The sequence below is a fragment of the Mastomys coucha genome, unplaced genomic scaffold, assembly GCF_008632895.1.
Source record: "Mastomys coucha isolate ucsf_1 unplaced genomic scaffold, UCSF_Mcou_1 pScaffold1, whole genome shotgun sequence".
In the NCBI taxonomy this organism is placed as follows: domain Eukaryota; kingdom Metazoa; phylum Chordata; class Mammalia; order Rodentia; family Muridae; genus Mastomys; species Mastomys coucha.
Window position 1 is genome coordinate 69597099 of NW_022196891.1, and position 15816 is coordinate 69612914.

The following is a 15816-nucleotide window of genomic DNA, read 5'->3' on the forward strand; positions in this document are numbered from 1 at the left end:
TGCCCACCCAGATCCCTTGACTCTGCCCAAGCCTCTGTTTCTCTGTCTCTCTGCTCAGCCCCCTCTCTGGTACCCAGCCGCGTCCTCGCTTCCTGAAGCTGCCAGCAGGATGAGGGAGTTTACTGTTCGGTCCGCTGGGAGACCTGTTGGCCGAGGGAGGCATGGAGCTGGCCCAGGCGATGGCAGCAGCTGTGCTCGGCTCCCACCACTGCCAGCTCAACACAGAGCTCTTCCAGCTCCAACTGGGGGCTTGCAGGGGAAGCAGCAGGGTACATTTTCTATCTCAGAACCCCAAACATGCCTCCTCCAGGGAGCCTGGAGAGAAACCCGGAGAAAAATCATTTCCTCTCAGCGGGATTCTCGAAAAGGTGAACGGCTCAACCGAGGAGCAAGGAGTGTTTGAACTGTGCAAACAGCCCGTTTTCCATCTCTGCTGGTCTTTAGGCATGTGTGAGCAATAGCTTCCTGGCCAGCAACAAGGAGAGAAGCCCGGCTTGGGATCCCACGCCTGCTGGGTCTCTTCGCCTGCCCTCTGCTGCCTCAGCCTCAGCCCACATTCACTTGCAGCTCTGTTCTACTCTACAACATTGCCTCCATGAAGACTCGGGGAATCTTTATCCAAGAGCTGAGGCTCTTTCTGAAGTAGTCCCAAACCACTCCTATAGTCACCTCAAACTCCTCAGCATGCCGTCCAAGCACCTCTGGGTGTGGCCCCCACCTCATCACCTGGGTATCCTCCTGGTTCAAGCACGACAGGTAACTTAGCATTTCCCAGACCTGTGCCTTTGCTCGTGCTTCTGCATGTGGGGTGTTCTAAATCCCGACTCATGGCCACCTCCAGTGCCCTGAGTCCCAGAAGGAGCACATTATAAAGCTTCCACTATTACGCTAGATGTTACATCTAGTTGTAAATCTGCCATTGTCTCTCACTCCAGCCCTGAGCAATCCAAGGCTGAAGGGCCGTGTGTGCTTCATCTCTGTACCTGCTCAGAGTGAAAGAATAATCAGGAACTACGCTAAGACTGTTCTCCTAAGAGGGGCCCGGGGCTGTCAGAGCCCTTCTTCACTTTGCCTGCGCTTTAACACTGTCTATCTTCCGGACAGCAAAGCAGCACACACTGCGTTCTCACCCAGGGTCACTGGACACGGTGGCCCGGGAAGGATACCAAACAACGAGTACAAACTGTATTGGATAATTTTAATCAAACTTGCTATTTATATATTTACAAAACAAACAACAACAACAACAACAAAAAAAAACAGGAAAAACCCCAACAAAAATAGATATTATAGTTTAATAATAAAAAGTACATCTGCACACTGTGGGCTGGAGGCAGGACACCCACCTAACAGCATGCCCACACTAACATGCCATCTGCACACCTGGAGAAAGGACAGTGAGAAAGAGACACTGGCTCAGCCAGGGAACCCAACCCTTCCCCAAGGGTTCAGGGTAGCGATGCTGCTGCTCAGTCTCTCACACCCTCTTCCTGGTGCAGCAGGTGGTTGGGGTGGGGTGACTGTGGGGTCAGAGGGCAGTACGGGGCAAGATGGAAAGACCGGAGGTATCCCGAGAAAGGGCAGATGAGGGTGGGTGACGGCGGAGTTAGACAGAGCGGCAAGCCTCTACCATAATCCCTGGTATTAGAGAAACAAATGGGAAAGGGGGTCTGAGAAGGGAGGCAACTTAGTCATCTCTCCACTCACAGTTCCAGTCTACGTGTCAATCCCAGTCTAAGCAGGCCCAGAGACAGTCCAGCGTCAAATTAGTGGTTTGTTCCCAGTCAGACACCTGGTCTGGGGAGTAGAGTCCAGAGCTGGCAGGGAGAGCTGGCGTCTTCTTCAGTAAGACACAGCTCCTGGCTCCCGGGGAGCAACGAAGAGGACGTCAGCTTTGGCGTTGATGCAGTAAGTGACGATGAGAGAGACGACCAGGATGCTGAAGCCCACGATCAGCGTGATGAACTGTAAGGGCAAGGGTGTGGGCAGGGAAGGAAATTGTTCTTAGAATGCCACAGCCTCAGGTAACTTGGGAAGAAACGCCATCACAATTCAGGCAACAACCACGGGCAGCACCTTCCCAGTCAGCAGACCAGACCCTCCTTGGTGAAAGGCATCTATTCTCTGTAGGGCCCATGGCTTTGGTTGTCTGGCATTGTACTTGTTACTTATGTTTGTGACTTACTTAGAACTATTTAACTGACTCGTCCCAGGTGTGCCTGACAGTAGATGCTGGGCAGGAGAGAGAGACATAGAAGACCTTCTGAGGTCCAGCAGGGCTCTCCTGAGTATGCACTCAAGCTAGCAGGGTAGAGATAGGAGACTTCTAGTAGGGGCACGGGCAGGCTGGGCACACACTGCACTGGCTCTGCTACAGAGCTGGGACAAATGGGAAACAGCAGCAAGGAGCCCGAGAGACCGGAGGCAAGGCCGTGAGAGGAGCCATGGGACGGTGCCACCTCCCTTCAGCCCAGGCTTACCTCAAGTTCTTTGCTGGCAATGAGGAAAATCCGCGCTTGGATGTCTTTCCAGCGGCTCTCGGCCCACGTAGAATACTCCGTGGAGCTCCACTGACTCAGTTCGAAGGCGGGGGACAAGGCCCTAGCCAGTCGTACTGTGGAGCGCACACACCGAGGGAGCCGCTCTGTCTTGTTGGAATTCCAAGGGCCTTGTACCCACGAGTATTCATATAACTGCACAGGAAGACAGGCCACAGCACAAGGGCTGAGCTGACGCTCTCCTCACTTGCTCCCTGTGCCCCTTTGGCACCGTACTCCAACCAACTCCACCAAATGGCTAGCAACTCTTCACCCCACAGGTGGCCTGACTTCCCTCAATGCTCTGGTTCCAAGGACTATCCCTCTGCCTTTCCGGGTCAACCCCGCATCTGCCCAGGAGAGCCCCAGCTTCTCCGAGGGAAAGAGGCCCAGGACACCTCCGACACCCACCGCCACTCACATCCTTGCTTTCATTTGGGACTTTACTTGGATCCTGGCACTGCTCTCTGGTGAGGTTAGTCGCCTTGCCGGTCAGGTTTGCCAAGGCATACTGCACAACGTACGTCGTGTTGGTAGGGCTGGAGACAGCGATGTAGTGTTGAAGAGGCCCGTCATCTGATTGCAGGCCAAAGGGAAGGTCAAGTGGGGTAGGAACAGGAAGAAGCCAGTGTTGGCCAGAAGGGAGCACATTAGGAGAAGAAGGTCCAAATGACATCAAGAAAAAGGGAGGAAGACAAGTGGAAAGAAAGTAGGAAAAACAAGTAAATAAAGATTAAAGCAAGACGATGCCGTTTTCTCTGCACAGTTTGTCAGGTAGGATCGCCATTCTCACAGCAGATACTTACCCAAATAGGACCTTAGATCATGTTTGAAGATAGACTGAAACCATGAGTTGTTAGCTCTAATCAGGAAGCCGTAGAGCAGACGAGTAACCTAGGATCGGCACATAGAAAGGGAAAAAACCAAAAATGCTCCAACATGCCACAAGACCAAGGAAACGATGAGCAGAGCCCAGCTACAAGATAGGAACTCTACCACCGGGTCTGGGAGAGGGTCTGGGAGACGGTGGCCGGTCACAAGGATGCAGCTAAAGCTCACACAAGAACTCTCAGCGGTATCGTCCTTGCAGACATGAAGGGGCATGTGAAATCCCACAGTGTAGGAAGTTGTCACAGACCATAGGGGAGGGGGGCAGCCTGGGTTAATAGAAACAGAAAGGACCCGGGGCCCATCTCTTCTTACTGTCTGGGGATCCGCCTGAATGGAGCTGCTGAAGTTGGTTCCTCCCGCAAGCTCATACAGTGCACGTGCCACCACTGTGGCCACATTCGCCAGTGCCTGCAGCAGGTGAGAGAAGGGCGGGATGCTCAGCTGTCTCCCAGCGCTTCCCTTGCATTTCGGTTGTGTTTCCCATGCTCCCACCCAGCCCAGGTCAGTGCTACCTTGGCAGTGTCTGTCACAAAGTTAAGGTCCTCATCTGGGCTCTGCCACTCAGGATAGGTCACATTAATGTTCTCAGCTGTGTCGTAAATGCTCTGGTAATACCTGTCAGGGAAGCCAGCGTGAGCCCTGGCTGTGGAGCCAGGCCCTCATTTGGTTCCAAGGAGGCTGGAGAGAGAGCTACCTAGCCCGGGTGGGAAGTACCCTGTTCTCCCTGTTCACACTGAGGAGCAGTGTGAGAGAATCCAGAACCAGAGAGAGGTAACTAGCAGTGCCTTCTTATCTTCAGCCACATGTGCCTACCACAGGGTGACAACATGTCACATTTTACAAAGTAAGAACACTGCTCATGGTCCCCAGGGAGGAAGCACTTTTGTCCTTCAGCCAAGAAACTACCCTCCATCTCCCCATGCCTTGGCCTGAGATAGTGCCCTCTCTCTGTGGGAGTCCTTGGGAACTCAGGTGCCAGGAGAACCTGGGAGAAGTGGAACCATCACAGAGGATGACTGTACTAGGAGGTGCTAAAGGTTCCAGGCCTTCTGTGAGTCGGCTCCTGCATAAAGAATCCAAACTTCCTGGGAATCTTTGGAGGCAGTGTATGGGTGGGAGAAGATAGCAACCTCCCTCCTACACTACAGCATAGATTTCCTCTGAAAACAATGAGGACACAGGCCAGCTGACTCACCGATTGTGGAAGGAGCCAGAGTGGTCAGCCAGGACCACACCGGAGATGTTTCGAGCCCGAAGAAATCGTTGTAGAGATGAAGGTGGAAGGGCCTGGGACTGGAGCGGTCTCCTCAGGACGACTTCGGGGACACCAGCGCCACTCTTCTCCAGAGTGGCCAGAAGATCCTCCACCTGAGGACGTCACAGAAGCAGACTGCTGGGAGGTGGCACGCAGGGGCAGGAGGGCTCTCTCGGCCCTGCGCTCTCCTAGACAGTCTTCAAACAGTTTGGACAAGAATCTCTGAACTTCCTACAGTTCCCATGTTAGGAGATTAAGGCACAAAGAGGCCTGGCTTTTCCACATCTATAGGCAAGCTCTGCCCTCAGGACTCAGCCTCATCCTCAGTGGGTCTTTCATGTATCATTTGTTGCGCGGAACTGAAGCAGGGCAATCAACAATGGAATGCCAAATGTGTAACTCTCCAAGTGCTACAGGGCTCCAGAGCAGGGACGTCAGCAGAGGCTGGAGTGGCAACACGAGTGCTCCGAGGAGAAAGGCAAGCTTCCAGCTGCACTGGTAGGTAGGCAGTCAGAGCCCTGACTACGCATGAGGAAAGAGAAGGCATTGGCTGGAGAGACGGCTCTGCGGCTAAGAGCACTTATTATTCTTGCAAAGGACCCAGGTTTGCTGCTCAGTTCCACAAGGTGGGTCATAAAGCTCCTGTAACTCCAGTTCTAAGGGATCTGCCCTCTTCTGACCTCCTTGGGCACCAGACTTACATGTGGTGCACATACATGTGGGCAAATGTTCATATATAGAACATGAAATAAATTTATGCCAGTGCCCCACCAATAAAGAGGAGGGCAATTTGGGTAAAAGTTTAGTGCAGGCAGGGCTCCAGCAGGTAGCCTTGACAACTGGGTCCATGGGACAGCAAGAATAGAAGGAACAAGTCACACTGGGCAGTGGTGGCGCACACCTTTAATCCCAGCACTTGGGAGGCAGAGGAAAGATGATGTCTGAGTTCTAGCCAGCCTGGACTACAGAGTGAGTTCCAGTATAGCCAGAGCTACACAGAGAAACCCTGTCTCAAAAACCAAAAAGAAAAAAGAAAAAGAAGGAGCAAGTACTCCCCACCTGTCCTCCATGAGTACGTAGTAATTAGGTGCTGCGTGAGCACAGAGAACTACTATTCCAGGGAACCAATGGGATACCACCGAGCTCTCTTATCCGTGGGTTACCTGGTTTTTCACAGATTCATTTTTCTGAGACATGGGATCTGTGTGCATCCAGAGATCTAGTGAAGTTCTTAGGGCCACCTAGGAAGACAAAGAGCAACATGTATGATCTGTCTCCAGATGTCACGGGGAGAGATGAGTGGTATCTGCAGCACAGGCTCTCAAACAGAGAGCTTAAGCTCAGGGAAGGGGTCGAGAAAGACACATACCTGTCCCAGCTCCACGAACGAGTCAATGTTCTCTAGCCGCACAGGAAACTTGCCGTTCTCCATATCATAGACCATCCGTGAGCTGCCAATGTAGTCAAAAGTTTCCTGAGGGGTGGAGATAGGAGAAGTTCCCAAGGAATAGGGCAGTCTGAGGTCAACACAACTGGCTGCTTTCTTGGGTCATCTCAGCTGCTCACCATCTTACAGTCGTGTGCTCTACCAATCCCCACCAACAACTTAACCAGCTATCTCTCATATGCATGCATCATGGGATTTCTTGGGCCTAGACATGGGGAGAGTAGCCTATGTGAAGGCTCAAAGCAAACACCAGCTGTCACAGACTTGCTTCTAGACTCTTCTATTCTCCACAGTTCTGGCTGCTATTACCCTATACCACAGCCAGGCTGTCACACCACAGGGATTGGGACAGTAAACATGAAAAGAAGCCTCAAATAAACCTTATCAATGGGGGGAGGAAAGGAGACATAATTTCAGGAAATAGAAGCTCCCTTAAAAAAAAAAAAAAAAAAGAGGGGGATGTTTCAAAGTGAAACAGAGAGACCCATGCAGAGACTCTGATTAACAGCTCAGACCAATAATTCCTCTCCCACCATTACCATCCCCTTCTTCTTTGTGATCATGCCCTAGGGAGAGAGCCCTTACCCCCTGGAAGAAGACAAACATCACATTTCGGGGTAGGGTGGTCGCATCAGGTGCCTTGTGCAAAGCTTCAGCTGCAGCCAGCTGAGTGACAAAGGAGGCTACAGCACTTTCTGCCCCTGGGGCCACATTCCAGAAAAAGGACCGGCTATCCAGCTAGAACAGCAGAAGACAGGAGAGGGTGGTACACTTTAAAACTGGACCATCAGAGCCAAGCCCAAGCCCCCTTCTCCTGCTCCAAGAGAATCCACATGTGTCCAACAGCCCAGCTCCCTCTCCTTTTATGGCTCCCCAGTATGTTCACTCTGAAATCAGATCCCTAAAGAGGTATGCTGCAGAGGGGCAGAACTCACCCGTGTGGCCGCAACCACAACCCTGACATCAGCTTCTAATCCCCCAGATGTATTTATAGGTTTAAGCATGCTCCATACATTGTAGTCGGATAAGGGGTCACAGACGATTTCTGAGTAGGACACAAACAGATTAACAGGGCTAAGAGAGAAGGTAGTTACGGAGAAGGCCTTCAAGATACCTCAGACTAGTCCTCATATACCCCAAGGGCCATTTCTCCATCTTCAACTGATCTAGCTCTGGCTCTCTTCAGAATTCTCCCCCCCAGTGCCTGTTGCTTGGGTCCACCCACATGGCTTGGAGCTGCCTACCTGGGTTGATGCTGAAGGTGCTCTGGATGAAGCTACGCCGCATGCAGGTGGCAGTGCTGATGACGGCGTGCATGTGTGAGAAGAGCTGCATAGCACATAATGGGAAGCTTGGTGCAGAGCCATTCTGACCCAGGTTGTGATCTTGATAGCACTGGAGAGGAGATGGACCCCACTGAGACCGCTAGCTGTGGAGGCCCTCTCTGGCTTTCCAGGGAGGGAAAGGCCCAGCTCCATTGTTAAGCCACTCCCTTTTGGGAAACACAAGTCCCCAAACTATAGGTGTCCTGGGATAACCATATAAGGTCAAGGAGAAAAATTCCTTAATCAGTACAAATGGCACGGACTCAACAGATTGGTTGGAGCAGATAAACTTGTCCCTAACAGTTTATAATGGCTCCAACTCATTTCAGTCTCCCAAGCATTGACAGTAGGTGTGCGTTACCATGCCTGGGTTCAGCCACTGCTCTCAGTGTCTTGATATAAGGAGTCCCAGCTGGAAATAAGAAATAACAACTACAACAGCTAAGCCAGCAATTCATCTTGTCATTCTAAAGACAGATCTTTTAACTGATCTTTTTTTTTATTTTCCAGAGGCAGGGTTTCTCTGTGTAGCCCTGGCTGTCCTGGAACTCACTCTGTAGACCAGGCTGGCCTCAAACTCAGAAATCTGCCTGCCTCTGCCTTCTAAGTGCCAGGATTAAAGGTGTGCGCCACCACCGCCCAGCTCTTTTAACTGATCTTAAGATGAAGAAGCTAGACTAGACAGAAGCAGGACAAATTTGAGCTATAAACAACTGATCCTAGGGGCTGGAGAGATGGCTCAGTAGGTCAGAGGGTTTGCTGAGCAAACATGAAGAGCTATGTTCCAATCCTAGCCCCACGAAAGCCAAGCATGCACCTGCAACCCCAGCAATGATGGGTGACAAGAGGATTGATTGTAGGTGCCTGGTTGGCTGCCAGACTGGGTCCAGGGAGTGAGTGTCTCAGGGGTGTCAGGTGGAGAGTGAGAGAGCAGGACATCTGAGGTCCTTCTCTGGCCGTGACACTGTGTTCCCACGCACAGGTCACGTATTCACACACACACACACACACACACACACACACACACACACACACACACGCCATATTCACACATACAACCTCAGAGAATTACTAAGCTCAACTCCTAGTTTAGTTCTCTCTGTCTAGTTTTGTTTTGTTCTCACTCTGTTGCCCAGGCTGGCTCAGAACAACAGCCTTGAACTTTGGCAATCCCCCAGCCTATGCCTGGTCCAACATCTTTATCTGGTTCTTAGCCATGGCTGAGCACCTTGTTTCATATTCTTCTTCTATGTATTCCTGACCAGTTTAAAGCTCTCATTGCTATAAAACCAGACAAGAAAGAAATGATGGAGGGAAATGTCAGATAATAAACTTCCAAGTTTGTGTTTGAGACAGGGTCTTGCTATGTAGCCCTGGTTAGTTTGAAACTTGGTGTTTCTACCTCCTGAGTAGTGAAGCATGCACCACCACACTTGACCAAACTCCTTGGTTGTTTTGAGGAGCCATTTTTCAAGGTGTGTACGAGTAGAACAAGCCTCCCTCCAAACAACACAAGAACAAGAAAATAATCCTCATTCTCACTGGAACTGTCAGAGCTGGCAGAGTCAGTACCTGCTTGATGACCTTGGTTTCGTTCTCATCTTCAAGAAGAAAGATGGGGAAACTAAAGTCCTCATAAGCCAAGCCATTGCCCAGTTCATTCCACAATGTTTTTTTGCAGTGAGCAAATTCTGGCCCATAGGAGCTGGAGTAAATACCTGGAGGAAGGAAGCGGGGAGCAGTGTAGGGAACGGTTTACTGAGGCTCAGAGACCAGGAGCGGTGGGAAGGTTAGGGTAACACTGGCCTGAGGCCAAGAGTACAAAAGGAGGCAGTGACTCTAAGAAGCAGTTATGAATCTACCGCCAAGCCTGCCAAAATAAGAGAAACCGGTACTAGCGAAGTCAAGGCTGGCAGATTCGGTATCTGAGCATGTGTCAAAGAAGGGTGAGGGTGGAGTGTGGGAGTAGAGAGATTAACAGTTTTGTGTGTGTGTGTGTGTGTGTGTGTGTGTGTGTGTGTGTGGACTGCCCCTGCCCCTGGAGCAACAATTAGTCTTGAACAACAGAAGGTTCTCAGGATCTTTTGAGGTTCTTACCAAACCCATCATTTGGGCACTGCACACTAGGAGAGAAGCCTGAGGTTGAATTGGGCTTGGCTAGAGTCACGGCAAGACCCGAAATCCTACTGGTGCTCCCCTTCAGCTTCTCCATTATGCTTCTAGGACAGAGAAGGACATGGACAAAGACAGGTTAATACTCAGGATGGAAACAACTGCAGAATTAGGGACTTACAACTACCAGCTCACTTTATCTCTTTTAGGGGCTTCAGTATTTAATCTGCCTGAGGGATTTAGGACACCACTCCTTCCCTGAAGGTCTAATTTTGAGATAAGACGATTCCTTTTGATGGCATCTCCTCTTTTCTGAATACAAACCCTGCTTCCTGTCCCCATCAGACTACAGCAACAGAAGTTGCCACTCAACAAACAGTACAAGGACCAACTCTTTCTTTCTACATAGTTCCAGAAAGACACACCCAGTTCTTACCTGGTAAAGAGCTTGCCCTCCAGCAGAACCATGTAAGGGGGGTTGGGGCCATCGGTCAACACCCACTTCAGGTCTTCTTCTTTCTCCACTACGTGGATAACCCCTGTGTCCCCACTAATTGAAGCTGCCAGGACAGAATGAGTCATATTAAAGCTCCCACAACTGACAAGTCTGCAGATTTTTTTTTTTTTAAAGACAAACAAACAAACAAAAAACCAGCGTCTCACTATGTAACCCTGGCTGACCTGAACTGACTGTGTAGACCAGGCTGGCCTTGAATTTGCAGTGATCCTCCTGCCTCTGCTTTCCAAGTCCTGCGATTCAAGGCCACCACATCCAGCTTCTGCAGATCCTTTATCTCTAAAGATGTCATAAAATATTAGGGTAAACACCGCCACTTCTTGAAGAGCTGCACTACCCCAGCTCCATTATAGGAGGAAAAGGAGAGCAAAGCCCAAGGTCGTTTAGAGGTCTTTCTGAAAAATGTTTAAAAGTTTGAAACTTGGATCATCAGGTCTTTATAGCAAGCACTTTTATGCTCATGGTCACCTTGCTGGCCCGACGGCCTTTTACTCAATACTGGAAAGGCTCTGCAATTTTCATCTTTTCTGCCCAATTCCAACATTTACCTATATACACAAGATTCTAGAACATTAGACACTCAAGTTTCAAAATCTGCATCTTCCTCTAGAAAATGCCCGACTCTACATTTCCAGCTCAGACTTACAGCTTTGATCTTCCCTCAAAAAGACATGGACTCAACAGCCTTAATCTTCCTTGGGTCATCATTTTCCAGCCCCATTTGGGAGAATATCTATATTTGCTCCTGGTCAGTTTTAGGTGATTTTAATCTAGAACTCTGAGCTCTCTAGAGCAGTTTCCCAACTGATAGGCCTGGAATGGGTTGAAGATGTGCTAATAATCACTGAGTTCTTCTTTTGTTTTTTGGGGGGAGGGGGGGCGGGTTTGAGACAGGTTTCTCTGTATAGCCCTGGCTGTCCTGGAACTCACTCTGTAGACCAGGCTGGCCTTGAACTCAGAAATCTGCCTGCCTCTGCCTCCCAAGTGCTAGGATTAAAAGAGTGAGCCACCACTGCCTGGCTCTGAGTTCTTTCTTGATCTAAGATTTCAAAGACACCAAGTTGTCCAAATGAGTACACGCCTCATTTACACAGGATAGCCTATGAATACTAAATTATATCACTCTACACATCTCACGATGTGGCCAAGACTGGGAACTCTTGTCTCAGAGGACTGACAAGCCACAGTCCAGTACCAGAATTTAACCTACTATCTTGAGACTCTAGGAAACCATGTGGAGACATCCTAGGATCTCCCTGAGAATTTTCTCCTCACTGATGACTGTGATGTGCTATTCAAGACTTATTTTAGATACTAGTCCTCAACACGGACTGTGAGATAGAATCACAATGGAAGGTCTTCTTTGCTCTGCTTTTATGGTGCAAGGCATCCAGTCAAAGGCCTGGTGTACAATACCTCACTACCAGAGAGCTGTACTCCAGTCACACCTTTAGGAAAACATAAACACTTGGGCCTTCTCTTGGTGGGGCCTGGATACATGCATTTTCTAAAATTACCATATGTAATTCTTCGATATACACAATCAGACTTGAGAACTAGGCTTCTAGACCACAGTGCTAAAATACTTGTAACTTGCAGAAGATTAAAAACAATCAAGTACTTCACAATTGCTAACCAAATAGAATTCTTCTCCCAGGCGGTCTAATAAAAAGTCAATATAGCAGAAGGGTCTACAACAGCTGCCTATGGCGTACACACAGTAAATACTTAACAGGAGTGTGTCTGTGACAATAATACAATACGGGAGAATAGCAGAGCCTGGGACGCCTTTAGTTAAGATCAGGATGCTAACAGAGGTTGTAAGAAAAACAACAGTAAAAAGAAGAAAATAGGGCTGGTGAGATGGCTCAGCAGGGAAGAGCACCGACTGTTCTTCAGAAGGTCATGAGTTCAAATCCCAGCAACCACATGGTGGCTCACAACCACCCATAATGAGATCTGATGCCCTTGTCTGGTGTGTCTGAAGACAGCTACAGTGTACTTACATATAATAAATAAATAAATCTTTAAAAAAAAAAAAAAAGAAGAAGAAAATAATACTTGCTAAAGCTCTTAAGATGTGAGATAAAGAAAAGCTAGTGTGGCGAGTTAAAAATAAATCAATAAATCAATCAATAAACAGAGGTAACTTTAGCGCCAGAGAGGACAGGGAAGAAGCAAACCGTAACTCTGGACTAGCCAAGCCTAGGTTGCCATCTAGGTCCCTACTGGTGATTGCATCGTTTTAAGTAATATGTTTGCTTTCTCCAGACCTTCAACAAGAAACAGCTTTCTTATCCCTATCACCTTATTCAGTAGGGATGGAGGGAAAACAAAGTTACCTTCTCTCTTTGAGCACTTTAAGGATCCATAAAATAGGTCATTACAATCAGAAAGTCAAATCCAGAGTTCCATTTTTTTTTTCCCCTTAGTTTCATTATGCTCCCAGCCCTAATTAAAAAGGGTGTTGCCTGTGCAGGAATGGACAGATATGATGAAGCAAGACTCAGAAGCAGGTTGAGAAGGAAACAAGATCCTTAAGAGGAAAACGGCCAGAGTTCAGCCCCGCCCCTCCCCTTTCCTCTCACAATGGCCTTGGCTTTATCTCTAGAGGCTCTCCGTTTGCTTCCCAGGGGCTGCTTCAAGAACCTACAGGGAAATGACTCTTCTCCAGGAGTCTTTAGAGCCCAGCTTCAGGAAGACGGGGTCCTTAGTCAGTTCTGACCTCAGCCTGTCCTGGATCTGCTTCTCCTTCATCCACCACTCAGATATAAGTAACTAAATCCAACAAAAACCTTAAGGCTGTTTGAAACCAATGAATCCATGTGCAGTGCTTCCTGTACAGGGACGATGGAACAATCCGCTTGTACCATAGCTCACAGAAGTATAGGTGGAAAGTAATACCCACCTCCCTGAGCAAATTCCTTACTTTTCAGGAACTGGGTTTCTCTTTACCAAGTAGGAAAGTTCCTGGCAATCGCATAATACTGTTTGACACTATTCCACATCAATAACAAACACTTACTTAAAAAGTGTTTGAATCAGGGAATGGAAGACCATATCTGCAATTTCAGCATTAGGGAGTCTGAAGCAAGAAGGTTAGAAATTCAAGACCAGCCTGGGCTACATAATGAGATCCTGTCTTAAAAACAGGAAGAAAAGAAAAGAAAAGAAAAGAAAAGAAGAGAAGAGAAGAGAAGAGAAGAGAAGAGAAGAGAAAAGAAATCGCTACTTTGGCGTTTAGCTTTGTGCATCACTATCACAGCCATTATTAAAAGGATACTAAAATTCAGGAGTGATGAATTTGATGGTAACACCAAGATCAGACCTCCAAGATCAGACCTTGCTTATCTGCAAAATTATAACCTGACAGAGCTACTATCCACAGTAGACTAAAATCTGATGATTGCTTAAGCAGAAAACAAGCTGTGATTTTTATTTCATTTTTCTTAATATGTACAGTACCCAGAGACTGAATTCAGGCCCTTGTACATGTACCACTGAGCTACATTTCCAGCAATTTATACAGTGATGAGAATGGTAGTGTTGTCCTGGTATTCTGGTTTGCAACACATTTACAAAGCACAAGGACAACTCCAAATACTTCATTCATTTTTCTTGCAACTCTCTGGCAGATGGGTGGAGCAATAGGGTCTCTAGCTCAGGCTGGCTTTGGCAACCTACCTCTGAGTGTTACGATAACAGCAGTGCCACTGTATACAATTTATATGGTGCCGGGGACTGAAGCCAGGACTTTGCATTTGCTAGGAATGCACGCTACCAATTTGTTACATCCCCAGCCCTTATTCGGCATTTATGTGCACGTGTGTGAACATTCCTATATGCAAATGCCCGCCAGAAGACATTCTCAGACACATGTCCTTTCCTTGCTTGAGACAGGAGCTCTGTTTTTCTGTTGTATATAACAGACTACCTGGTCTGTAAGTAACCAGGGATCTTCTGTCTCTGCCTCCCATCTCTCCATAGAAGTGCTAGAATTATAAGTCATGTTATGCCTATAGTTTTTTTAATATGTAAATTAGAGAGATTCAAATTCAGGTTGTCACGCATGCCCAAGAACTTTTACCTACTGGCCCATGTCCCCAGTCCTTAGTTGGTTTAAGAAAACAAAAATAAAAAATAATTTAAAAAATATTTTTGTGTTTGAGTGTTTTGCCTGCATATATGTATATGGATGAGAGCGACCATGTGAGTGTTGGGAACCAAAAATCAGCTCTTTCCAAGAGCAATAAGTGCTCTTAATTACTGTATTTTCTCTCCAGCCCCACTTAGCATGTCTTTGATTCAACTAGCTTACTGCTCTTGAAGAGGCTGGTGTGGGGGTTTGGGGACACTAGCTCGATGGTAGGGACTCAATCAACAGCATCACGAATAGCAACAGTAGCAAATAGTAGCACATGTTTGGCACAAAATCTAGCAAATAGCAGCGCATGCTAGCAGTCCCAGAACTCAGCAGGCCAAAGCCAGCCTGGGGTACATAGCAAGACTGTCTCTAAGGGGAGAAAAGGGTCATTTTGGTTCAAAAGAGATCACTCAGAGTGACAGACTGCTGCCTTGACTCCATAGAAGATGGGATTTCTTTTCCCTTAGAGACCTGTATGGCAAGATGGCTGAGAATCCCACCAGACTCAGATCCTAGCTTGATTTCTTATTAGCTTGATGCTGCTGGGAAAGTTAATCGATTTTTCTCAAGTTTTAGTTTCATCATTTGTACACTGTTAATAACAAGGATTGTTGCAGAAGTAAAAATAAAATGCACACGTTACAACACCATTTGCTAAATTTCAGCTCTTATTAATTAATTATCTTGCCTGGTTTGATGGATGATAATCACCTCCTATACATACACTCTAATTTGAACGCCAAGACTCCTAAGCAGGATATGAGTATTTCTGAGTATCCAGGATATAAACTGAATTATTAATGGCCACAAATCCAAACTCCAATTTCAACTTACACTGGCAGCCAATCTGATGAGTGGCGTTGAGCAGGCGGACACAAGGAGCTGTTTTATTTAAGGGAATGTAGATCTTCCTCTCCACTGAGTTTCCCCTACACAGTCCTGACCAGAAGATAAACAGTATTAGGAAAAAGTGAAACACATTTGGTATTAGCCTCTATCATCATTAGCTCCATTCATGGTTTAGGTAAATCACTCACTATCATACTGTTTAACAGGAGATTAATGATCATTCTTTTCAATTCTTGGCCACATTATTGGGACATAAGTGTTGCAAAGAGTACTTAGCTATGTATCTCAGAAAGTTATTAAACTCCATAGTGATCGATTGACTATAAAGCTAAAGGATGATTGTCAAAAGTCTGACTTCCGATGTGCCAGCCTCCAGTTGCAGGGGTGAGCAAGTCAGCATTTCTAGCTTGTATGTATATTACTAATTAGTTATCAAAAGACCTTGGTCTAAGAGTATAGACTGCCAAAACCAAACAAAGGAAAGCATTAACAACAAAAACCACCTAAGAATCTGAACAGACCTGGGAGGAGAAACCTTATGCCACACACCTGTTCAGTTAATGAAATGTCAGACCATTCGCTCCCACACCTAGAGTATGGGACAGCTACAATTTTTCTCCCTTGAAGCTAGTTAAAAGCAATGTGAATGTAGAGAAGGATAGAGTCATGGTTATACAAGGAAATGGTTGCATTCAGGGCTTAACTAGAAAGCCATATATATATGTGTGTATGTATATAT

At 47.4% G+C, this 15816-nt stretch overlaps 1 protein-coding gene across 2 annotated transcripts in view; it reads right to left on the bottom strand.

Annotated features, from left to right (window-relative positions):
- Window positions 1–1276: 1276 nt before the first annotated feature.
- Ncstn (nicastrin) overlaps window positions 1277–15816 on the bottom strand; it is a 15363-nt gene continuing 823 nt past the window's right edge. Inside the window, exons 2-18 of one of the 2 annotated variants that reach the window (XR_004123527.1) lie at window positions 15063–15167; window positions 10004–10127; window positions 9553–9674; window positions 9028–9173; window positions 7375–7525; window positions 7066–7175; window positions 6716–6868; window positions 6053–6157; window positions 5847–5924; window positions 4624–4796; window positions 3941–4043; window positions 3741–3836; window positions 3344–3431; window positions 2959–3113; window positions 2481–2693; window positions 1793–1965; window positions 1281–1638 (exon numbers count right to left, since the gene is read on the bottom strand). Coding sequence is in view for 1 of the 2 variants with exons in the window: in XM_031389889.1 (XP_031245749.1) it covers window positions 1843–1965; window positions 2481–2693; window positions 2959–3113; window positions 3344–3431; window positions 3741–3836; window positions 3941–4043; window positions 4624–4796; window positions 5847–5924; window positions 6053–6157; window positions 6716–6868; window positions 7066–7175; window positions 7375–7525; window positions 9028–9173; window positions 9553–9674; window positions 10004–10127; window positions 15063–15167 (2045 nt within the window). In the remaining variant the exon portion in view is untranslated. Of the gene's footprint in view, window positions 1966–2480; window positions 2694–2958; window positions 3114–3343; window positions 3432–3740; window positions 3837–3940; window positions 4044–4623; window positions 4797–5846; window positions 5925–6052; window positions 6158–6715; window positions 6869–7065; window positions 7176–7374; window positions 7526–9027; window positions 9174–9552; window positions 9675–10003; window positions 10128–15062; window positions 15168–15816 lie in introns of both variants that reach the window. The other variant, XM_031389889.1, reaches the window with a different exon arrangement.